Source organism: Sphaeramia orbicularis, chromosome 19 (assembly GCF_902148855.1).
Source record: "Sphaeramia orbicularis chromosome 19, fSphaOr1.1, whole genome shotgun sequence".
In the NCBI taxonomy this organism is placed as follows: Eukaryota; Metazoa; Chordata; class Actinopteri; order Kurtiformes; family Apogonidae; genus Sphaeramia; species Sphaeramia orbicularis.
Window position 1 is genome coordinate 39,669,037 of NC_043975.1, and position 26,862 is coordinate 39,695,898.

Consider the following 26,862-nt stretch of genomic DNA (forward strand, 5'->3'; position numbering starts at 1 on the left):
TCTTTTACTGAAAAGGCTTAGTTTTTAGCTTTTATTTTTTTAAGGGTTTAACCTTTCTTTTTGTTATATTTTGGATATTTCAGAGAAGAAAAAAGATTTTTATTAAAGTATGGAAAAAAGATAAGATAGGTTAATAACCCTCCACAAAAAACTGATTAAAATATGTGCATTAGTCAGTGTATTTGAGCCATTAATCAGAAAAATTCTGAATACAAAAGCAACACATTAAGGGCCAGATCTACAAAGGTCCCAATTTGTGTGCGGGAATCTAGAATTTGCGTGTGGAGTTGAATTGCGGTTTGCGTGTGATTTACAAAGATTGCTTGGGCAAAATTACAACAGGTGCAAAGTCTTGGAGACCGTCCTATTTAAATGAGGATTTTGTATGCACTACTGGAGACAATACTGTCAGGCGTACATAATTTTGTCACACTGTAGCCTAATATCATGTGCGCATTTTTAATCACAATCGTCAGATCAAGTGGAAAAGAATCATTCCAATAATGTTCACATGAGGGTAAACTAGAAGCACTCGGAGAGCGCAGACCTCCGCCAAGGCTGATCAGTGGCCCCCCCCCGTGGGCCCCCCCACGCCAAGGAGGTTATGTTTTTGCCAGGGTTTGTTTGTTTGTCTGTCTGTCTGTCTGTCTGTCTGTCTGTCTGTCTGTTTGTCTGTTTGTCTGTCCGTTAGTGTGCAACATAACTCAAAAAGTTATGGACAGATTTTGATGAAATTTTCTGGTCTGCGCCCCCCCCCATGGGCCCCCCCACCCCCGATCACCACCAAAATTTAATCATTTCTTCCTTATCCCATTTCCAACAAATCCTGAAAATTTCATCAAAATCTGTCCATAACTTTTTGAGTTATGTTGCACACTAACGGACAGACAAACAGGACAGACAGACAGACAGACAGACAAACAAACAAACAAACCCTGGCAAAAACATAACCTCCTTGGCGGAGGTAAAATACGTTCTCTGCATCTCATTTCATCATTTCGATGTCTCCTTCTTGCGACAATAACCGCAAATGTGTGCGCAATTACGCATAAAAACCATTTGCACCTCCCTTTGAGATGTGTTAAATATAGACAGTTTCTATGAGCAAAATTGCTTTCGGGTTTGATAAATCCCTTTGCGTGTGTTAAATTAATAAATTTACATTTTCTCCCTCCCAGCACATACGCAATGCATGTAAACAATATGCATATTGCATATTCATTATGGCAAATGTACTAACTGGATGCAGACGCACTATTTTGCACTTTTGAAAGACGCAACCCTTAGTGCACACTGTTAGTAAATCAGTTCATAAATTTTTTTGCGTGTGCAGTGAGTTTCCACACGTTTTTATGCACGCAAACCTTTAGTAGATCTGGCCCTAAGTGTAGGTAATGGCATAGCAACATCTCGTTTACATATTTCATAGATACGTAAATAGTTTGCAAAACCTACAGCCTTAAATATATCTGCTGTGGTGGGACACAGGAATCATCAATTTGAGAAAAACATTTTTAAAAATTTAAAATTATAAATTATGTGAAAACTTAAAAACATTTTTCTCTGTAATATTTGTTGATTTTAACTAGTTCTGCAAACACTCAATGAATTACAGTTAAGTCATATTTTTATAACTTCTAATCTAATCTAATTTTGCAATTTAGTTTTTTAGGGTAATAATAATGCCGCTAAACACTGCTACTTCTTTATTCCACAATTCTTTTTTTTTTTTTTAATTGCTCAAAATAACTTACTATAGCCACTGGAATATAAATTTAGTGTTTCTGATGCTTTTGTTTCATTTTCTGCATCATCCAGTACGCTAAAATTCATTTTGTACAAATAGATTCTAAATTAATTGAAGATATAAATGTATGAATTAAATACGCATTTAATTTCATATATCTAATTGAATATTCATTCATTTTCTGAACCTGCTTTATCCTAACTAGGGTCACAGGGGTCGCTGGAGCCAATCCCAGCTATTTATAGGCAAAGGCGGGGCACACCCTGGATATGTCACCAGTTCATCGCAGGGCTGACATATAGAGACAAACAATCACTGTCACATTCACACTTATGGACAATTTAGATTAACCAATTAACCTATCAGTGCATGTCTTTAGATGGTGGGAGGAAGCCAGAGTACCTGGAGAGAACCCATCCACTCTCTCGTGGGTTAACTGAATATTTGATTTTTAATCTAGTCAAATTCTAATACTTTGCAAATTCAAGACGAGTGTGTAAGATGACCAATTACAAAAATGGAATCTAAAAATGGTTTCATTATTGATTCCTTACAAAAATAAGAATGTTTAAATTTTTATTACCTTAGAGTGAGCTGAGGGAGCAGGCTTATGGAGGTCAAGGAATCCACCTGCTGCACCTCCATGTCACTACTGCAGTAGTATATAAACTGACAATTGGTCCACCAATATATTTAAGCATTTAGGTCAGATTTGTATATTTATTTCATCACGTTACACTTTCTATATGGGCAGGCTGTCTTTTGTTTCACCTGGACGTCCCTTTAAGTCTGGGGTGTCAAACTCATTTTAGTTCAGGGGCCACATACAGCCCAATATGATCTCAAGTGAGCAGGACCAGTAAAAATAATAACAGCAAAAAAGTACAATTTAAGTAAAAGTTACATAATGAAAATGTTCACATCTACAAAGTTTCCTTAAAAATGTGAATAACATGAACAACTTGAAATACCTTAAGAAAAATAAGGGCAATTTTAACAATATCATGTCTGAGCTTATCATTTACACATGAATTACAACTTATAGATCACAGTGGATCTACAAAGGCACAAAACATTTATAACAGGCAGAATATTGTTGAAATTGCACTTAATTCTCTTAAGACATTTAAAATTGTTCATTTTTGTTAAGGTTATTCACGTTTTTTGTGAAAGCAGAGTTTGTAAATATAAATATTTTCAAATAATTTTACTTTTTTACACTAAAACAAAAGAGAATGATTTAGGGTTGTCATTATTTATATGCTTTCATGATAGTACTTTGGTGCTCCGACAAACTTGAGATCAAATTAATCTGTATGTGGCCCCTGAAAGAAGATTTTGACACATTTGATTGTTAATGTCTTCAATGTAATTTTTGTATTTCACAAATTCATTACATGAGCTGGATTAGACCATTTTTCGGGCCAGTTTTGGCCCACGAGCTGCATGTTTGACACCTATGCTTTGAGTGAACTGGATGAATGGAAGTTGTAGGGAACGTACCCTGAGTGATCCCCTTTCTCCGTACTCAAACACTCCAAACACACCCTGATCAAACTTCACTGTGCCATAAAACTTTGTGAGATTGTAATAGTCGATTTGCAGGAGCTGCAGAGAAAAAAAGAGTTCAGATAGAAGGCACAGGACACTAACATAAAGACAATAAAAGGACATGATGACTAATGTGTAAAGTACACAACATTTCATCCACTCGTCCCTGTGTGTATTTTACCGCATTGAGCTCTATCTTCTGAGTCTCACTAAAGATCCCATCTGAGTAATTCAGCTCCTTTAGAATCACAATCTGAAAACATCACAGCACCACAAATGAAACACAAACACACTGTTCAAAAGTAGACTGATAAACACTATACACACTGAAATGTCCTGCTGGGCTGTGTGTGTAGCTACCTTCTTATCATACAATGCACGGCGGATCTTGAAGTTCTTTTTCCTCTCATCCTCAATCTGATGTAGCACATGAATGACATTACAACTCAGAGATTTGATCACAGATTTCCGATTTTCATGCTCTTAAACATTGCAGTGAAAAAGTGTTGGATAAGCTGAATCACAAATGAGGTCAAAGTCTTGTCTATAGTCTAGTCTTATTATACCTTCAGGGTGATAACATTGAGTTCATTGTTTTCCAGCAGTGTGATGAGATCAGAGGCAATGTGTGCCCAGCGCTTCCTGACCTGACGGTCTCTCCTGTTCTGTCTGATCACAAACAAAACAACTACAATTAATACAGTAACAATATGTGTGCACCAATTTTTTATGTTAATTTTTAATATTTGGTAAGTAACAAATCTTCACTGGTTTTAAAATAAATAATATGAAATCATCTCAAGATATTAAAAACACACATATATTTGTTGAAAGTTCACTGTTGTTTATCATTTCTGTTATATTTTATATACAATCGTAAGCAGGCGGGCCTGCAGAACTGAATTCTGAGGTATGCACAGATCATGCGGCTGGGGGCATACCTCACAACATGTACATGCAGACCATACATCCATAAAAGTGAAAGTGTAACTTAAGACGCTTTACTAATTCCTCTAAGAATTGTAAGGACAATGTACCTCTCTGTCTCTCTCTCAAATTTCACTCTGTATGCACAAGGTACGCTCAAGCCATACAGACATACACCTGCAGGCACCAATGATCAAAAGGAAAAATACTTAATCCTGGATACTGTGGATTTTGATTCTGCACATGTGGAAAGAATTTAATTATCAGATCATTAATGATCATTAATCAGCCAACATTAGAAGAGCTATATGTTGTATTTCTACTTTAGTGTGTTGACTGTTTAGAGTAAGGAGTCGTGATGTCATATCAAAGATATCATTGCATTGTTTTGCAGAGGTAAGAACTGAATGAATTATTCACAACCAGGAGCCATCATGTCACTGTGACTGTATGTGACCACTAGAGGGAGTAGTGAGTCACTCTGCTGGTCTGGTGGTCTTGCCAGCATACACTTGCTTGTATAATGGAAATTGAAATTAACACTAAGGCCAAGGTGTATGAAGGATATTAAAAAAAAAAAAAAGTGAAAAAAGTGAAAAAAGCTAGAAGCACTTTTGTAGTTTTCACCACTGGACACAGCTCTAAATGAAAACAGTGGAGTTTGATGCTGAAATCACAGCATTTCTTGTACACAGATGAATATCTTTATGAGGCTTATGAAGGTGTAAAGTTATAATGTGATGTTATATCTTTGCCAAGTTGCCATTTGTTGATGTTACTTCAACTGACTCTGTAAAGCCCTTTGAGATAACCTTGTTGTGATATTGGGCTATACAAATAAAGCTGAATTGAATAAAGTTGAAAATTGATCCACGGTCAGGGGTGGACTGACCAGTAGCTAGGACATTCTGTTCAAGTCCAGAACGGCTGTCCCACCGACAGCCGTCTGATGTGGTGAATCAGAAAAAAAATCTGCTCAGCAACATTAACGGCCATCTATGTCTGATGTGGTGAATTAGAAAAAAAAATCTGATAAGCTTATATTACGGAATCCCACCGACGGTGACGGCCCGTCTGATGTGGGAAAAAAAGAATGTCGAGTTTTCATGATGATGACAGCTGCATTCAAAGTTAATGCAGCCCAACCTGACATGTTTGGGGCTGTCAAAATGAATGTGTGAAATACCACGAACAACAAACAAATATGGAAATAAAAGCACCACAATTTCGTGTTGTCCGTGAATATTTAACTCATTTCCAGTGTCATGTCTGATATGCTAGATAAGGGGGCTATGTCAAAATCCTCCAAAAATTACTTGAGGGTCTCTCTCTCTCTCTCTCTCTCACACCACACACACACACACACACACACACCACACGCACACACACACACACTCTCTCTCACACTATCACACAAACGCACACTCTGTACCTACAATGGCATTTCCTAATTAAAAGTTACCTAAACACAGCCATTGTTTTAGTATTTGATTATTAAAGGGTATGGCGTATTGAAGACCAGAGGTGATTTCTCATAGACTGCAAGGGAAGCTCGGCTTCCCCTAAAATTACGAAAACTAAATGGTTAAATATGTATGGTTGTGTTGACAATTCATTGACTACAAGTGTGTTAGAACACATTCATCTCACAGATGAGTTCGTTCAGAATCAGCTTTATCACAAATCAACAGACTCGATGTTGTTCACTTCTCATATATTCCCGTTGCGCTGTTTTCTCATATGATCTATGGTCAGTGCATTTGCCTGTAGACGCTCAACATCCATGCACTTCAATGGGACTTCACGGAACAGTTTTTTTCATTGCCTCAAAACTGGACGGTGATTGGATAAATGCCACAATTTTGTCCCGCCCCCGGACGCTCGGCGTCTCTGGGGGTGAATGGAGCTGTGGGCGGACCTCATCTGGGCTGGATGTCAGGTTTCCACGTGCTGATTGGAGGATCAGTCGAAAGGCTGAATCCCATTTGATTGACAGTTATTTTGAGATATATGCCTTCACTTGACAGAGTTCAGTTTAATACTGATTTTAATACTACATTGTGCTTGTGAAATCAAGAGAGAAACCACTAATTTACTAACCACAAAATTACTTGTTCATTTCTTGGACTGTAAATAAAACACAGTCATTGTACTTCCTTGTTTCAATTTAACATAATTTCAACGTTTTCTTGTTTAGTTGGTACGATAAGGTCACTGACCATTTTCTTAAATATGAACAGAGAGCCGAATTTATGTTTAAATAACTTCACTTTTTTTTTTTTTTTTTTTATGTAAGCCGACAATGAGCTTCCCCTCTCTGAAAGACGAGCAGCCGCCACTGTTGAAGACATATTGAATAGGTTATATTTGAAGATATTTCTAAAGTATCTGATACATGTTATACAATCAACTGGCTTTACACAGCGGCTACATTATAAAATAAATAAATAAATCATTTATTAATTCAGGTTGAAGATAGTTGCAGCTCCAAAGATCATGACAGGGAGAGTGCAGGGAAGTCCCAGGATGGGCCAGGATGCTCTACCCTACATAGTCCTATTTTAATACTGTACTAGTGTTTTGTAAATAAATAAATTAACACAAAGAGTTGTTGTTAGTGAAATGTTATTAAATGCATAATTGTGTATGGGTTGTGTGCCTAAATTCTGGAAGAAGTCCAGGGCCTTTTTTTCAATCCAGTCCATCCCTGTCCATGGTTCAGACAAAAACTGTGACAGTTCTGACCTTGTTTGGATTATTCCAAACAGATCTTTGGTGCCAGTTTTGACAACACAAACCATGCAAAAAAGGAGGTGATTTATGGTCTTGCTGTGGCTGTTTTCTGTCTAAAACAAAGGTAAGCTAACAGAGTTATAATGTAAACTATCAGCTGATGCAGCACATGAAGATAAGACAGAGAGTTAATTTGAGTTTGTGTTTGAAGGAGAAAATTTGATGACACCATAATACAGAACAACAAACCTCACACTTCATTCTCGAGTGATAAAGTCTGCAGAGTTGTAGTGTTGATTTGTTGGTGACTGCATATTTACTTTTATTTATTATTATATTATTTTGAGGAATTGGCCAGTTTTAGGTTGTGTATGTTTCAGTTTCTCAGGTGTTATGAGTAAAGCCTTGAATTTTAGGAACTTAGAAAAGTCAGATGAAAGAAACCATAACATCAAATATAGTAGAACCAATGTAAAAAAAAAAACAAAAAAAAAAAAACCAAAACATGACCACTGAGCCTTGGTTCAGACTTAAAGGCATAAAAATCCAACACTATGTCAAAGTCATTCAATTTCCTTATATCACTTATATGGTGATGCTCTAGATTAGAAGGTCTGGTGCTTTACAGAACATTGTTTTGTAAACCCACCTGTAAAAAATGAAAGCAATGGTGGCCACCACAACCACTGTGACAGCCAACACAACGACAATGATGTCCTGCAAAGCAATGCCTGTAGATATTTAAAGGGAAGAGTTAAATTTCGATGAAGTCATCCAGCTGTGGTTTTGGTGTAGGTGTGTTTTAGCTGTACCGTTGCTTGGAGTGTCATCTATAAGTCTCTTTCCCCATACAAAGGAAGGAGCTGTCTCAATCAGTTCAGTGCGCTGGCTCTGGGTGTTGAACTTGAATAAAGTTTGGTACTAAGGATCACAGATGAAGAGAGAGTTACTACCTCTGAATGGAACATAAGTGATAATAAAATTCAATATGGTGCAACTTTTGTTATTTTTTATTCAAAGGGGGCAAAACAGAACAGATCTTTACCTTGTTGTCAGTGGTTGTATAAAGGATAGAAAGAGTCACATCTCTGTCTCCATGCTCATCCAGTCTATAGTTTCCAGCGATCCCTGTGCAGAGAGTGCAGCACACATATACAATAGAGCACAGGTGTCAAACCCCGGTCCTCGAGGGCCGGTATCCTGCATGTTTTAGATGTTTCCCTCTTCCAGCACACCTGACGGTCGTTATCAAGCTTCTGCAGAGTTGGATGATAGGCTTATCATTTGAATCAGGTGTGTTGGAAGAGGGAAACATCTAAAAATTTGACACCCCTGCAATAGAGGCACCATGCTGAACAAAACACCACCAGAAAATAGATACATGTGAATTTGTTCAAGGGTCAGTGTTCTGCTGCAACCCCAAAGCAGAACAGTGGGGACAGTATGGAAAATGCAAATAAGAACAGCACTGATTTCTGCATTTATTATTAACTTTTTTCATTGCAATATGAAGACAAAGCACTTAACATTGTACATATAACTCTCTAGCTCCCACTAAGACAAAATCATGTTGTGAAGACAGAGAGATTTCTCTTTGTGTTTTTATGTGCATTTTGCAAATAGCAGTAGCTTTTTAGCTCACCAGCTGATAGGCCATGTGCTGTTATGAAGGTGTTGTGTTAGGCATGATCTTCATTATCATCATCTTTGTTGTCGTCTTTGTCTTCATCTTTGCCATCATTAGCAATTTCTTCAAACATCTTCTCCCACGAAAATATTGGTCAGATTCATTTCAAATTGTTTATGTAGTTTCTTTGGGTCAATGTCTACAAAGTTTGTTCATAGTTTTGAAAATTTAGATTTTTAAATTTTTCATGAATTTTTGAAATATTAAAGCTGTGTATGAGTTTCGTCTCCAATTTTTCATCTAATTTGTAAAACCCGAGTCACACCTTACAAATCCGTTAGTCTTTCCGTGATTACACACCTGAATCACTTCCCTCAACAACTTTGAAGTGTACTTCATCACATGCAGTCCTTTGTTTACATACCAAACCGAAACCAAATTGTCACTCGGGCCTTTTCAGAATTCCACGCAGCTGCAGCAGCAAGAAGCAATGAAGCCGTTTTGGTGTTTGTTGCTGCTGCGGTCATACTGCTGCTGCGTGGAATTCACATTCCCACAATGCACTTCACAACAAATTTCCAAAAATGCCCAAGTGACCTACCGGCTTGGTATGTAAACAAATAGACTGCTTGTAATGGAGTCAACTTCGAAATTGTTCACGGTGAGGGAGGAGATTCAGGAGCGTAATCGCAGAAAGACGTGCGGATTTGTGACACTTAGGTTATGACACAGGTTTTACAGATTTGATGAAAACTTGGTGATGGAAGTCATAAGCAGCTTTAAAATTTTGTCTTTACTTGATAGCTTATAGCATGGTAATAGTTAGAGATATCAATATAGTTACTAATGAGCACTGATAAAATCACATATGGACTTTCATTCAATTAGTTGAGTTTTCCTCCGGTGAAAGTGCCACCCACTTCTACCTGGAGATTGATCTCCTGCATCAAGACCACAGAACTCTAACACAGCAACAGAACCTGACAACCTCACAATTTCAACTTGGTACTAGTTCTTGATAGAACATACTGAAAAGATACAGGGCCATGAGTCCTATTTTTCTAATTTGTTGATATTTAAAGTCTTGATTTCTAGATAAATTGTTGTTGTTACTGCATCAGTGTAATTTTATCAGCTGTGTTTTTTTGTTTCCTCTGTCCCAGACACCACATGATGATCTCTCAGTCACCCACTAACCTTCAAACAAACAAAACCTGCTATAACAGCCTCACCCAGGAGGCGTTTACACTTAATGTCACCTCTGTCTTCATCATGTCAATGGAAAACACAATTGTGTGATACAATCTGACAGCCTCCATCTGTCAGACCTCACACTCAGCATTAACAACACTTCAGGTTGCTCTCGGAGCCACCTCTCCACATCATGACCTTGGTATTTTGTGTACGTTTTGACCCTACCCCAATCTCCACCCCCCCCTTACCATTAAAGGAGACATTCCTGAAGTAGTTCACACTGACGGTCTGCATCTGCTGTATCTCGGAATGATTTTTTTTTGCTGATGTTCCTCATCACTTCACCTACCAGTAGCACAGAGTCATGGTAAGCAGCCATGTAATCGTTCATCTGCAGAAGAAGAAGCACACCAACTGCTGGGTGAGGAAGACAAAAACATGTTTGCTTTTACAAAAGAATTGGGTCTGATATACAACAATTTTTTTTTTAAATTTGCTTTTAACTATTTAGTATTTTATATCCACTTGTTAGTTTAGACTCTTTATTATTACTAGTATATAGTCATTATTTTATAATTAAGAACATAAAAATGTAAGCGCATCAAATTTCAGTCATTATGCTCTTCACCATGCCATTATTATGTACATTATTCTTAAAAGGTTTGTTTATCAAAGTATAAAATAACACATACAGTTCATTATGTTCCCCTGCATACTATGACCAAATGTCTAAACTACATTTTCAGAAAATAATTTTCTAAAACGCAGTAAAAACTAGAATCTCTAATTTTTTAACCTTTATTTCTCTGACAAAAGTACATAGAGTACAGATTTTCTTTGTTTTCAATGACCAAATTAGGATAATGTTGTGAATACATACAAATTTACATTTTGATGGCTGCAACGCACTCAACAAAGTTGGGTCAGAGGCATGTTTATCACTGAGTTATATGGAATGTCCTTGTCATTATTATCTCTCATCATGGGAAGTGAAAATACTAATTACTGGCAGTAGCATTTTTTTCATTTGTGCTGCTTGAGCTACACAGTGGTCATTTTCTGATTGTCCATTTCATGATGACTGTTCGTTTCCTTTTTTTTTTTTTCTTTTCTTTTTTTATGGGCTCAGCTGGCTGACAGGCAGCTGTCTGTACTAATAAGGCAGCAGCCGACACCAACTATACTCCCAGTCATCATTGCCCATTTTTCTGACACCTTTGCTTGTGTATCCTCTTTTATTTGGATATTTTACCAGGGAGTATCTCACACTAGTTTTTGTTTTTTTTTCCTACTTGTCTTGTCCAGCGTCCTAACAGCAGAATGGTAGTCTGGTTCCTTTTGGTGCTGAACAAATTTGCTTTGCCAAGGGTAACTTCATAAAGTATATGAAGCGCCCTTTGATATTCTACTGTGTTTATTATGAGTTTTGTTGAACCACATTTCGATGCTGGACCTGACATGGGGGGGGGGGGGGGGGGGGGGGGGGGGGGGGGGGGGGGGGGGGGTTAGAAGAAGGGGAGAGAACAAGAGAGAAGAAGGTGGCGAAGACCCTCACAAGAAAGTATCAACAATACAAACAGTAACAACCATGGAGACAGTTATAATGGTAATAACTACAACCAGAACTGAGTAAACGAGAGAAGAAGAGAGAGAGAAAAAAACAAACAAACAAAACTACAAAAAAAACCCACAACAATGAATACATAAGACCTATGAAATGATGAATATTAGAAAGAAAGCATGAACAAAATGTCGTATACCACATTCGCACAAATAATACCTATAACAAATAATACCAGAAACCAAATCCATACATCAGTTGTTCACATTCATCTGCTGTGACAAAGTGAACCAGGCAAACAAACTGAGGTGAAGAACACAGGCATGCAACCGCAACCGCACTCCCTCCAAGGATCAGGGACGACCAAGAGGGTCCCAAGGCCCGGCCAACCAGCAGACACCACAGAGAGGGGGGATCCAGCCCGCCCTCCCGAGAGGCAACAGTGTGCCCGCCCCGAAGATGGTCGAGGGAGGCCCCCGCCAGAGGCCCCACAGCAGCCGAGCACAGGCCCCAGGGGGGCAGGGACGCCAGCCGCAACCCCCCTGCCAGGGGCAGGCGAGGGGCTGGTCCCTGAGCCCCAGGAGCTACCCGTCTCCCCGGGCAGGGGGTCCCACCCAGCACACTGGGCGGCCAGGTCGGCCCAGACAGCCACCCACTGCAGGCCAGTGCGCACCCCGATGCCACGGCCAAGCGCCCTGAGGGCCCAGAGGCCCACCCCCCCATCCCTACCCCCCCATCCCCCGAAGCCCAACCCCCAAACCCCACACACCCTCCAGTCCCCCACTCACCCACACAAGCATATACGCACACACCCACTGACTCCCAGACATACACACCACCCATCCCACATGTTCGACCATTCACACACACACACACACACAAACACGCACAAACACCTCCACCCATGCTCATACACCCCCCTACCCACATGCACGCCCACATGCACACATCTACATGTGCACACATACCCACACATGTACACACACCCATCAACAGCCCCTTCCACCCACCTGCACACACACCTGCACGCACCAGACACGCGTAACCGGAGCGCCGCCCCCCCCCCAGCAGTGAGCAGCTCCTGAGCACAGCCCCAGCACCAACCGCTGCCCAGAGCGGCAACACCAGCCGCCAGGAACCCCACCGCAGTCCACCACCCCACCAGCAACTGCCACACCCCCGATGCCCACACACACATCTTTCCCAGTCTCAACACGACCTGTGGCAGGCAAGAGAGCGGCTAGCCCAGCCCCCCCCCCCGACCACAATCCCCATGCGCATACATCATTCATCAGAGGGTGGCACCCCCCCAGCAATGCAGCCAGGTGAGCCCCAGGCCAATGTTCCAACCCCCTCTCCCCCCGGGCCCCCTGCACCAGATGGCATCCAGGAAACAGGGGTGTGGGAAGACGCCCCTCCCCCTCACCACCTATCAGTGTGAGGTGTGTATGCAAGCAGTTAAAATTGAGGAACATAACTGCGCACCACTGAGGGCGACGTCACATGGGCAGCCTCACCCACCAGCACGGCACCGCCCACCAGGCGCCACGCAGCCTGCCCCCCAAAAGTGAATGTGTGGTGTTAGTGTTTCTGTGTGTTGTGTTGTGGGTGGGTGGGTGTAATTAAAATGGAGGAGTTAGCCACCCCAGGGTACCACAGAGGGAGGCCGTTTTAGTGACACCCCCTGCCGTACCCCCTCGGGATGTGCACCCTCCCCAAGACCCTACGTGCTTTGTGTGAAGGGGGTGGGGGGGTGAGGGGTTGGGGGATGTTATGACTAGGAGGAAGTTTCCTCCCAGAAGACGAGCCAGCCAACATTCAGCACCCCCGTTCCCCAGTACCCGTCCCCAGGCAGGGGCCGCCAAGGAGCGAGGCGGTCCAGAGACCCCGGGCACCCAGCGACCGCAGCCAGAAGGCCTCCACCCCCCCAGACTCCACTCACACACTCAATCATCCTATGCAGTCGAGGGGGGACGGACCTGGGACCAGCCACCCCAAAGCCCCCCAAACAGGCACAGGGACCCACCACACTCCACACCTCCCCAGTCTTACATGCACTAGAGATGCAGCGATCACCGGCACAGTGCCACCCCACAGCGTGAGACCCAGTGACCAGCACCCCCGCCCCAGGTCCCAATCGCCACCACGGCCGCACCCCGCCACCACACCCCGAGAGAACCCTCAGTGACACCCCCCACCCCCGCAGGGGCCGCAACCCCCCAGGCACACCTGCAGTCCCCCCCCACCACCACCACCACACCACAGCCCTCCCACATTCACCAAACATACATGTACATCCACACCCACACACCTGCTCCATCAGCTCCCCCACACACCAGCAGGCCCGGACTGGCTAATCGGGAGGACCGAGACAATTCCCGGTGGGCCGATATAATATTTGGGCCGCGAGGGCTGGAGTTCACTTTAAATATGTATTTAATATTTTATTTATTTATTTTTGGGGGGCCGGTGTTCAGTCATAGCGCTGAGTTGATCACGTAATCTGCAGCCGCTGTTCCTGGGCCACACCGCCTCTACGAGCAAACTGTTTGTTTTCTTCCTCTTATTTGCAGACGCACCGTGACCTGGCGTAACATGTCCTTGCATTCGGTTAGTAGCTCTATACTGTAGCTGTGGAGCAGATATGATCTGTGCTCTGTAGGCTGTGGATGGTCAGCTGTGTTTGCTGTTTGAAACATGGATAATAGAAAGAGCATGGGTGGTGTGGAGAAGGCAAGAATTAAAAAGAGGAAAGTTCTGGAAGCAAACGCAGCCAAATGTGACAAATCTGCAAACTTTTTTCACAAAAACGACCTCGGTTGGAAACAACTAATGAGGACGATGAACCGGGTCAGGTGAGCTGTTGGAACAGACTGTGTGAACAAGCATTAGTTCCAGTAAAACCACTTTCTAGACCTAAACGATAGTACTGGCCTATTTTAATTTTTATTATTAAAAGTGAGACAGTACACAAAGCCCACAACTGAAAGGCAATAGCATAAAGTCATAAGCCTGCTATTTTAGCCAATGTAAATATCTTAATTAGTTCAGTAAGTCAAAATGTCTGTAGATATTATTTTTATTGTGATCCCAGGTGCAGGAGAGTCTAGGGAAACTGGAGGAAGTTTGTGAAAGGGAGAGAGCAGAGTCTATGACAGAGGAGCAAGCTCAGCAGCACAACCCTGAACCCTAGCACAAATGACACAGATGAAGATGAGTCTGTCATTAGCTTTGATCGCCCTCAGTCACAGGATACACATGTTTTTTTCTTATCATCCTCATCAAACCCCTAATATCACTATACCAAAGTTTTCAATAGCAACGATGGAACAAACCGCAAGTAAGTTGTGATGGAAATCTTTTGTTGCAGAGGATACAAAAATAATAGTTATTAGAAAGTGCAGCAAGCTTTATTTATTTATTTTTATTTAATATTTTTATATATTCTTTCATTTCAAACATTTTTAAAGGTTTGAAAAATGTAACACTTATAAGAACAAAAATATAGATTCTGTTATTGTTGTGTTGTGAGGAATAATAATGTTGGAGATGTCGATGTGCACTCACTGTTAAAATAAATCCACATTGTGAAGCAATCTTTATTTGCGCTGAATTGGAGACATTTTAGAAAATACACTGAATTAGAAGGCTTTGCAGAACAGTGTGTAGACCTAACATGTAAGGTTATAATTGCATGATTTTAATAATAATTGGTCGTGATCTAAAGTGGGCCGGTCTGAGGTATGAAACTCCAGGGCTGAAAATGAGTCTCAGTCCGGCTCTGCACACCAGCACACAAAGACTTGCACACACAATCCCTCATTCATACTCTTATGCACACATGAGCACTCACACACACCAACACACACTGACATACCCACACGCTCACACATACACACAAACGTGTGCATACACACATGCACACACTCAAACACATTCTCTCTCACACACTCACACACACACATACTCCCCCACCCCAGGACTCCCAGGCACTAGCCAGACACTGGGGCACGCACCTGCCCACCCCCGCAGCGCCAAGTCCAGGCCAGCCCAGACACCCCAGCGCATGCCGGGCCCCCAGGCACCCAGTGCATGCAGACTGAAGCTTGGAGAAGTTTGATCATTGGTCCTCACGCATGCATGTGGGTTCTTATACAAAATCCTAATCTGGTCAATGAAAGATGATCCAAATCCAAACTTATTTAATGTTGTAAATTGAAATTTCCAGTTTACCCGGTCGAATGCTTTTTCTGCATCTAAAGAAATAATTATGGTTTCCAGACTGTGTATGTTAGAATAATCTGTGAGGTTAATTAATCTGCACGTGTTAGTTGAAGAGTGTCTACTTTTAATAAAACCTGTTTTATCTGGATGGATTATTAAATGAGTTATTTTCTCTATTCTTCTGGCCAGAGCTTTACTGATTATTTTTAGATCTACATTGATTAGTGAGATTGGGCGGTAACTGGATAGGAATGTGGGGTCTTTTCCTGGTTTTAATAACAGAGTAATGTTAGCTACATTCATATTTGTGGGTATTTCGTTTTTCTCCTTTATTTCTAATATCATTTTGTAGAAAGTAGGTGCCAGAATAGTCCAGAATTCTTTGTAGAATTCTGCTGGAAAACCATCTGGACCTGGGGCTTTATTATTGGGCATATGTTGAAGAGCTTCTTGGAGTTCACCAACAGAGAGAGGTGAGTCCAGAGATGTTCTCTGTTCCTGTTGTAATTTTGGTAGATTGATGTTGCTGAAAAACTGATCAGTATTATCATCTGATGGGTCTATTTGTGATGTGTATAATGCTCTATAGAAATCCCTGAAAGTGTTATTTATTTTGTCGGGGTCATGGTTAATATTTCCTGCTGGATCTTTAATGGAGTAAATAGTTGTTTTCTCTTTAATTGTTTTTAGTTGATTCGCCAAAAATTTCCCAGATTTGTTACTATGTTCAAAGTTCTCCAAGCGAAGCCTTTGCACCAAGAATTGCGTTTTCTTGTTCATTATTTCATTCAGTTCCAGTTTAGCTTTCCTTATATTGTTTAGCATGTGCTCATCTGGCGTGGCAGAGTAGGCCTCCTCTAATGATTTCATTTTACCTTCTAGCTCCAATATTTTTGAGGGCTCTTTCTTTTTTTTATGAGAGGAGAAGGAGATTATTTTCCTACATGTTACTGCCTTTCCCATGTCCAAAAGAACACACGCTGATGCTCCTGGTAACTCATTGTTTTCTATGTATATGGACCATTCTCTTTTAAAGTAGCTAATAAACTCAGGATCTTTATGTAATGATGTATTAAATCTCCAGTTACGAGTTGGTGGCTTGATGTTCTTATTAACGAGAGTGAGTGACATTGGTGTATGGTCGCTGACGGTGATAGGGTGAATTTTGGTTTCAGATATATCACTCATCAGTGAGCTGCTAGTTAGGAAGTAATCTAATCTAGAATAAGAGTGGTGGACTGAGGAGAAAAAGGTGTATTCCCTGACAATGGGATGGTGAGAGTGCCAAGCATCGCAAAGACCAAAGTCCGTCATGTATTGTTTAACAACTTCTGAGGATTGGACTGAGGACTGTTCATTTCCAATAGGAACCAGAAGTGGACTGCAGACCAGACAGTCCACCACACTGTTACTATGAAGCTACATTGTTGAACTGAACAGAATGAGGGCTGGCATTGTCCTGATGAAATAACCACTGTATTCAAGGAAAAGATGTCAACTTGATGGCAGCATATGTCTCTATAATATACCAATCTATAGCTTTACCTCAATGGTCCTTTCATACATTCTGTACACAGGTAGACCATGTTGTAACTAATATACCCACAGAACATCACAGATGTTGCTGTTACACTTTTTTGATGACTTGCCTGTAAGGTATTTTAAACATCTTTGACACACCCAACCTCATTTCTTTTTTTTAACTGCTTGAAACATGGATTTATCTGACTAAAGCACTTGTTTCCACTATTTCCGCCTTGTTTTTTAGTCTACCTGAGATGAGCTCAGGTCCACAGAACTCAGAGGTCATTTCTGATGCAGTGGTGGACTGACAACGAATTTCCAACAACAGTATCCTCTTGAGCCACTGTGGCATTACGCCTGAGGGTCAAAGGTCACATACATTCAGCAGTGGTTTAAATCCTTGGCTTTCACACAGTGAGATTTCCTTGAACTCCATGAATCTCTTCACAGATTTATGTGCAGTAAATGCTGACTGACCAAAATTCTCTGCAATTTAGTATTGAAAAATATTCTTTATGAACTGATTGACAAGTCTGTTATGTATCTTGGCACAAAGTGTTGAACCGTGACCCATGTTTGTTAATGAAGACTCCATTGGTGGATGCTCCTGAAATAATCATAATACAATGACCTATTACCAAGTAACCTGTTAAGTGTAGAATCATACACATTAGTTTTAATTGCATATTCTATGAAGTTTCACACTTATTTTGTCTCTGTCAACCTTTTTGAGTGTGTTGCAGGCATTAAAACCCTCATTTTGTATATTTACAAAATACAATGAATTTGGTCAGTAAAAACAATGAAAATCTACTCTTTATACTTTTGTAGAGGTTCAGGTAAAGACTTTAGTTTTATCACACTCTAGAAAGTATCCCAACTTCTCTGGAAATGGAGTTTGTAAATGGACGTCCTGAACTCACCACATTTGAGATGATTTTTTTGGAAAATCCACCTGTCTGAAACCCTTACCATGTTGCCGTCTGTCAGGTTTGTGCTGATGGTGTAGTTTCTCGTGTTGGGCATTGTCACGACCAGCACATTCTGCATGAATGGCATTGAGGATGTGTTGGTATAGTATTTATCACTGTAGTGACAGGAGGCAAGAGAGGTGATTTTAAGTGTGCTGTAAGAAGATCATTCTTCTGTAAACAATGTATATCATGACAAATTCCTCTGAACGACTGTAAATCATATATATATATATATATATATATATATATATATATATATATATATATATATATTCACCACTATCTTGTTGCTCTCAGTGTGAGGCCTTATTTTTTCCATAGCCATATTCTACAAATAGTAGTCCCAATTCTACTGTTTATCTCCCAAGAACATCCTAACTGCTGCTAATGAATAGTCTCCATGTAATCAAAACTAACCCAACTATGGTAAAAAAGTTATTTAACAGGTATTCTTAATGGTATTTTAGAAATGATAAAAACAAAATCCATAACCTCTCTTATAGCCAAAAATGTATATTGTGAAGCAGTGGCGATTTCTCAAAGACTGCAATGGAAGCTCGGCTTCCCCTAAAATTACGAAAATTAAATGGTCAAATATGTACGGTTGTGTTGACAATTCACTGACTACAAATGTGTTAGAACACGTTCATCTCAAAGATGAGTTCATTCAGAATCAGCTTTATCACAAACCAACCGACTTGATGTTGTTCACTTCTCATACATTCCCATTGCGCTGTTTTCTCATACGATCTCTGCTCAGTGCATTTGCCTGTAGAAGCCCGGCATCCATGCACTTCAATGCGACTTCATGGAACAGTTTTTTTCATTGCCTCAAAACTGGACAGTAATTGGATAAATACCACGATGTTGTCCTGCCCCCAGACACTCGGCATCTCTGGGGGTGAATGGAGCTGTGGGCAGAGTTCGGCTGGGCTGGACGCCGGGCTTCCACGTGCTGATTGGAGGATCAGTCGAAAGGCTGAATCCCATTTGATTGACAGCTATTTTGACACATACTCCTTCACTTGACAAAGTTCAGTTTAATACTGTCACGCATTCTGCTTGTGAAATTGAGAGAGAAACCACTATGAAATTACTTGTTAATTTCTTGCACTGTAAATAAAACACTCATTGTACTTCCTTGTTACCTCCGCTAGGAGGTATTGTGATCACTTTGCTTTGTGTGTTGTGTGCATGCGTGTGTGTTTGTGTGTTTGTTTGTTTGCTTGTTAGCAAGATAACTCAAAAAGTTATGGACTGATTTTCTTGAAATTTTCAGGAAATGTTGATACTAGCACAAGGAAGAAATGATTAAATTTATGTGGTTATTGCGGGGGGGGCAGATCTGTCTTGGCGGAGGTCTGCGCTCTCTGAGTGCTTTTCTTGTTTCAATCTATCATAATTTCAACATTTTCTTGTTTAGTTGGTACGATAAAGTCACTGACCATTTTCTTAAAAAGGAACGGAGGGCTGAATTTATGTTTAAATAACTTGACAATTTTTTTTTTTTTATGTAAGCCGACAATGAGCTTCCCCTCTCTGAAAGACGAGCAGCCGCCACTGTTGTGAAGTCATAGTGACTTTGACCTTTGGTCACCAAAATCTGAAAAGCTTTGTCAGTTTTTGTTTGGGCCCAAGTGTCAAATTTGACAAAATTCCCTTGAGGCTTTGTGAAATATATTAAAATATTCATATGGACAGGCATGAGGCCGCAGCAACTTTGACCTTTGACACAAAAATCTTTTCATCCTAAAGTTCAAGAGAACATTTGTACCAAAAATTTAGACATTCAGTTAAGGTGCTGTATACAGTATGTGCTACATAAAAATTAATTATATGATACTTACTTGTAAAGATCAATTAGAAAGAAGAGAATTTCACTGGTATTTGCTTCAGGGACACTTTTTTTCAGCTCTTCTATGTCCACTGGTGATCCGCACATGATAAACACTACAAAGAGAAATGTTTTGTACAACACTACAGATTAATAGCATAAGCAGTTTTAAGGTAAACAACCCGGGGAAAGGGAAAGTCAAAACCATTACATAGATACATCCATATTTTATGAGAAGCCATACAGTGGGTGTTGCCATGTTTCATTCTGAATCAAACTTTTCATTTCAACAATTTTCCTGCCATTTCAGTGAACTACCATGCATGACAATAGTTGATCAGTAAGACTCCATAATAGTCAAAAATAAAACAATGGTTAATATGTTCCAGTATCACTTAAATATTGACTTGTATTATATTCTTAGTCCCTGATGAAGAGCAGCACATAGTATTTAACAGGCAAATAAGATCCTCTGTAACACTACCGCTTATTGGACTGGAGCTAAAATAAGCCATTTGTAAGCTTGGCTCTTAGAGATATTATTGAACAGATCATCCCCTATACGGATTCATCCTTGAACCACTGGGCAACGACTACGCAGGATACACTTAATAACTGAGGTGTCACTAGCACAGCACAGTTGCAAAATGCAGTGAAGTTCCCATTTTTTTCTCTTGTTTCCATGCTGTATTTGGAAAAGTTTTATTGATAAAAGGATGCAATAGTAATTTAAATAATACAGTGCAAAAATGTGGTGGATGTTCATTCCTTCACCGCAGCAAAAGGGCAGGTTCATTTACACTTTAAGACCTAGAACTATTTTTCTGGTGACCTCCTAATCATTTTTTCTCTACATTTAACCTTTGCTTGGTGATTTATCACTATTTATTATAATATTATCCTCTGCATTTTGAATTTTCTAGTGAAAATTAGATACTTCCCATATTTCCCATACTTAATTCAGTGATCATGTAGATGTTCATAAAGCAAAGAGTAAATTCAAATGTTATATCAAAACAAAAAACTTGAGAAAAAGTTACTTTTTCAATCAAATATATCATTAACTTCAAATGAAAAAAATAAGTGTGCACATCCACTGTCATTCATCAAACTATGTGGGTTTTACAGGTGAATTACAGAAAAAGATGCTGTTTCCATGTCTACTACAGAGCCAGTGGCTGTTTAGGTTTTTGAGGACCTAAGCCCTTTAACATACCTCCAATAAACTACTATGACTAATAAACAACAAATAAGACAAATAAGATCCTCATTATAAAGCATATCCACTGTAATTACATCATTTCCCATGATAAACAGTAAGATTACAAATTTTAATGTGAACAATAAAAAAAAAAAAAAAATCAATGGAAAGCTTACGGTTGCTTGTCCTGTTTGTGGGCGATGATAGTACATCTTGCAGGTCTTGAGGTTTGCGTAAGACTTTCCTCTGAATTTCTGAAATAAACTGACCAGAGTCCGAATCCAGAGCATTTATGTACCTGAAAAAAACAATCACTTAGACATCCTAGTGAAAGAAACACATTCTGTTCAGTGAGTCATTTATGGATGACTCACCAAAAGCAGTCCTCACTGTTGATCGGTTTCTTATACACATAGGTTGTCTCCCACGCAGATTTCAATGTGTTCTTGTCCTTCCAGAATTTGATAAGAAATTCAGAGATCTTGTGAGCTGGTGGCAAGAGGCGCTGCAGGTTGGTGGTGTTGTCGCAGGACAGACCAAAACTGCCTGCTGAGAGTAACGGAGTGCTGAGCCTCAAGCCTTTCTCCAGACTAACAGATTGATAGAAACAGACATGGATACATACATCAGTCTCCCATATATTCTCATACAGTATCATATAAAACAAAAGAGAGCAGAACCTTTTATATCTGTGGACCAAATGTTTAGAAAGACAAACCGTGGTGATCCTTTAATAAAAACAGGCCTCTGGAATTGTGTTAAATGACAATGGCTTTGTAATATCTTGAATATATTAACTACCTATTTAAATGAGATCTATGTTTGATAAATCCCAAATTCATTTCACTGGTAAAAATATTAAATCCTTTAAATGGAGGTAACAGGCTAATGCTTCCTCTCTTCGGTAAAAATAACCCATTTCCAATGAGATAAAGTTGCCCTGCAGATACATATCGTACTTATATTAAGTATACAGTGTGTACATGTGTAATATAATACATGTGTAAACACAAGTACATATAGGTTAATTCTTCTGTTTGTGCCTGTGACCACGGTGCTGATGAAGATCGAGAGATGATCCCTAAGGGCCTTCAGTGGCAGCTCACTGCTCCTTATGTGCTACATGCTAGTGCTAATGCTAGGTGCTGTGTGTGTATTAGGATAGGTAAAATGCAGAGAATGCATTTCCCTATAGGGATATTAAAGTCAACCTTTTTAATGTTAATATGTCAATCTTTCTCCTTACAGTATTGTATGCCAACAAAAAGGGTTATATTGAAACAAATACTCTGAAGGATGATGCAGTGTATGCTTTTCTCTGACTCAGTAAGTTGCAGCACCCAAGCCATCTGTAGCACAACCTAACCTGAATTCAGATAAAATCAATGTGGAGAGCAGAAAATAAATAAATAAATAAATATTATAAATATTAAATAAATAGGCAGGATTGTATGAGCTTTATGTGGAAATAAATGTTAAAACTGTCAGGGGCTGACATTCAGGCCACAACCACCTGCCACAATGACTCACATTCACAATCTGTAAATATTTTCCCCCACAGAACCATTGTGTGCAACAGGTCCCTGGTATGCTTCAGAAAGTTTTGTTCTTACGCTTTTCTTTTTCTTTTTTCTTTTTCTTTTTTTTGGGTTGTTTTCAGTCTAAAATGATGCAAAATGCAATTGAAAGCATTTCCTAACAAAAAGACCACTGAGCTCCACAACCATGCAGCTTCCACAGCTTTCCTAAAACCCAAACAACACCAGTCCAAGGGAAAAACCCTGTACATAGATGTGTTTGAAAACTTAACTTATGGTTATCTAACTCGCAGAAACCAGGACTTACTCGACTATTTGGAAAGTAGCATAGGTGCAGGTGGGTCCGAGAACAGCATATCCCAACATGGCTGATTGCTGCAAAAGAAAAAAAAAATACGACTAAGCAATAGTCACAATACTATAAAAGAAACTAACAGAGCATTTGCATGCAGTTGAGTCTTCTGCAATGATCTCAGCATTTCCTGTTTCCTGTACTCATTTTCCCTGAGCCCACAAAGCATGAACATGGATTTTTGCATAGGCCAATACACTGGTATAAGACAAGCATATTGTGAGTCTGATGGGGTGTGATGCAACATCTCAAACTACTTACTGTCAAGTTTATGAGCTCTTCCACTCCCTCGCATGTGCTACTCCAACAGCCTCGATGACGATAGATGTCCGTCTTAAAACCATTAAAGGTGGGATCCACACTAAAATTTGCACCTTTGTTTGAGATTTTGAAAGAAAGAAAGAAAGAAAGAAAGAAAGCAAACAAGTAAACACACTGTGTTTGCCAAAATACCATAAACCGGAATCAATATAAGTTAATAAGCAACACATTTTGCCTCAAGCTTATCTAGACTCATTGTACAAGAGCACACATACAATTATTTATTACACAGACTAAATATTATCTTATCAGTTACCAGTCATTGCTTCACTCGTCTCCCTGACAGAGTTGTTATTGGTTTGGTAAGAATTAAGAAGTGCAGAGCAAAGAAAACACATTTGTACGATTTTTTTTTAACGTCAAATGTTGTTGGAAAGCAAGTGGTGAAGTTGTGAAATTACCTATAACTTTTGTTGTTATTAATATCTGTAAATGGTACAGATGTATTTTTAAAAGCCAATATAATATCTTTAGTTTGAAGGAGGAAAAAGTAGGTTAAGTAGCCATTATCAATACTGATTTGAGACTGTCGAAAAAAAAGCAATCATTGATATCTACATTAAAACCTACTTACTTAAAAATGTATATATCTGTATAATGTAACATCAAAGTAATTGATAAATATGACCCTGAATATTAGACAAAGCAAACAAAAGTTTCAGGTGTGATATTTTTTTCTAGCTATAAATTTTCTTCCCAGTCACTGTTTCCATTTATGAACACTAATATTTACTACTGATCACTACTGGAGTTAAGTTCTACTCATATCATGGCATGTTTGTAAAACATCCTATTAAAGTGGACCGTGTCTTGTACTAAGTCCCACACATTTACACAGCTAATGATTAAGGCAAGGGAGTCAAACTCAGGTGCCACATGCAGCCCAACATGATCTGAAGTGGGCCGGACCAGTAAAATAATAACGTTATAATATGTAATGTCAATTCCAAACTTTTCTCTATGTTTTAGAATGAAAAAAATACATTTACAAAATGAAAATTTTTACATCTACATGAACATGAACAACTATGAACAAACCGAAATTATGTTGCAAAACTACAATTTTAACATTGTTATGCCTCAGTTTATCATTTACGCATGTGCATTACAACAAATTACAGATAACAGTGGCTCAACACATACTCAGAACATTTAGTAACAGGCGGAATATTGTTAAAATCATGATGCTGCTAAAGTCACAAATGCCACTTTATTTCATTGCTGCTCATGCTGCTGCTACATGCACCATCACTTTAACTGTACTGTTGCTACATACTGTCAAAATTTGTAAATATTAAGTGTTATTTTATTATTTTTTATTTCTTTTGCATGTTTTTATGGTAATTTTTATACTATTCTGTTTACCTTTTATATATTTTACTTTAACCTTTTATCTTCTATGCCACAAACCGAGACCTGGGTAACTATATTTTGTTCTATCATGTACCACTGATCGAATGACAATAAAGCTGAGTCTGAGTCTGAAATTGCACTTACTTCTCTTAAGACATTTCAGGTTGTTCATATTTGTTCAGGTTAGTGACATTGAATGGATAGTTTATAAATGTAAACATTTTCAATTAATTTTGCATTTTTATACAAAAACAATGAGAAAAATTTAGATCTGTCATTGTTTATAGGTTATTATGATAGTATTTTACTGATCTGATCCACTGAAGATTGAATTCAGCTGAATATGGAACTTGACCTAACATGATTGTTAATATCTTCAGTGTAATTTTTTCATTACACAAATTCATCCCACCGGCTGGACTGGATCCTTTGGCGGCCCGGTTTTGGCCCGCAGGCCGTACCCATGCTGTAAAGAATTCATTCTGTGGATCATCCTCACTTTGTCATTGTTTTAGCCTACCATTTACAGCATTAATAGTCTCTGCAGCCTTCAGTACTTCTCCTTCCACAAACTTCAAGCTCCAAGGAGACTCATCATCATTGAGAAGGATCACATTGATCATAATCTTGATGTCCCCACACGATACAGCAACAATTCCCAACACGAACAAACAAAACCACCAGCCTCTGGAAATCATTTTGAAGTTTCAGGTATTTGAAGTCCACTGTTTTGGAAATCCAAATGTCAGTAAGGACGGAGAAGTATTTTCACTACTTTTTCTTCTTCAGAGTTCTAAAAATCACCTCAGACTCCAGGCTGTTCCCTCTGCTTTTTGTAACAAAAAACACAAAAATTACATTTTATCTGCTCTAGGTTTGATCTGTAGGCTACAGAGGTCCAGGTCTAGATATTCCCCGCTGAGTAGCTTGTTTCTCAGATTTACACTTCCTATTGTTCCTCAAAGTGGCCACTCACCTGCCCTTTCCACATCAAGTTGTTAATGTACAACCTTTAAAACCACACTGGGAGGTCATATACCATTCTCATAGCTGTTGTGCCAAGGTGCTGCAGTAACAACCCTGAAAAACAAAGGTACACAAACAGTACACATTTTAAGAACGTTGTGAGCTCTTCCACCGTATACTGTAACCAAATTTGTTTGTTACTGTAAGTCAGTATATACACGGAGTCCAAAGCATATTTTTGATTAAATATGTAATTTCATAAAGATTGTTCAATGCTGTTCCTAGTTCCTGCTGTAACGATAGTTAGAAGTCATAAAAGACTATATATTTTATTTAATCTGTGTTTGTTTTTCTCAATTTTGTTGTCTGATGCAACGACATAGGTTAGGTTATTGCCAACCTTTGTGATCAAAAACCAGCCTTAGAAAGTTTAAAACTCTCTCTGTCTCTCTCTCTCCCTCTCTCTCTCTCTCTCTCTCTCTCTCTCTCTCTCTCTCTCTATATATATATATATATATATATATATATATATATATATATGTATGTATGTATGTATGTGTATATGTATATATATATATATATATATATATATATATGTATGTATGTATGTATGTATGTATGTGTATATATATATATATATATATATATATATATTTCTGTTTTGTATTGAAATTCAAGCAGTTCAAGTCCAATGAACAGCTTGAAATGGTACAAAGGTAAGCAATGAACTGCCAGAGGTTAAAAAAAAAAGGTAAGGTTAAACAAAAACTAAAACTAAAAATTATGTACATTTCAGAATAATACAAAAAGGTCTTTTTCAGCAAACAAGAAATGGGTTAACAACTTAAAGCAGTTCTGCAGCAATGGAGGTTGATCAAGCCTCGAAAGTTGGTGCTACCAATTCCTACAGGTGTCCCAACGTTTCTTAATTACTTACAACCCCCTCTGTCTGTATTAAAGCAGTGTTGGAACACACTTTGGTACCACACCATTATGAGCATTATTTGAACAGTATTGTACTGCAGAAAAGTAGTGTGTTACAATAAAATGGCGAGGAAAAGGCAGTTAATGATAGAAGAGAGACAGACCATCATAACACCTAAAAATGTAGGTCTTTCCTTTTTTTATTTATTTATCTTTTTATGAGCAATGTAACAGTACATACAAAGGAGCAGAATTACAGTGCATTCATTATACATTGCCTTTTATATCATTTTCACCCATGCCCAATCCAA

The 26,862-nt window shown here is 39.2% G+C and overlaps 1 protein-coding gene across 1 annotated transcript in view; it reads right to left on the bottom strand.

Annotated features, from left to right (window-relative positions):
* The window catches only part of LOC115439256 (heat-stable enterotoxin receptor), a 52,596-nt gene extending 27,237 nt beyond the window's left edge, over positions 1 to 25,359 (bottom strand). The window contains 16 exon segments of the mRNA XM_075353537.1: positions 3,251 to 3,355; positions 3,480 to 3,551; positions 3,659 to 3,715; positions 3,865 to 3,967; positions 7,608 to 7,689; positions 7,771 to 7,879; positions 8,004 to 8,086; positions 10,028 to 10,085; positions 10,087 to 10,170; positions 18,061 to 18,175; positions 19,910 to 20,012; positions 21,274 to 21,395; positions 21,472 to 21,687; positions 22,943 to 23,010; positions 23,249 to 23,361; positions 25,182 to 25,359. Coding sequence (XP_075209652.1) covers positions 3,251 to 3,355; positions 3,480 to 3,551; positions 3,659 to 3,715; positions 3,865 to 3,967; positions 7,608 to 7,689; positions 7,771 to 7,879; positions 8,004 to 8,086; positions 10,028 to 10,085; positions 10,087 to 10,170; positions 18,061 to 18,175; positions 19,910 to 20,012; positions 21,274 to 21,395; positions 21,472 to 21,687; positions 22,943 to 23,010; positions 23,249 to 23,361; positions 25,182 to 25,359 — 1,668 coding nt within the window.
* Positions 25,360 to 26,862: the final 1,503 nt, after the last annotated feature.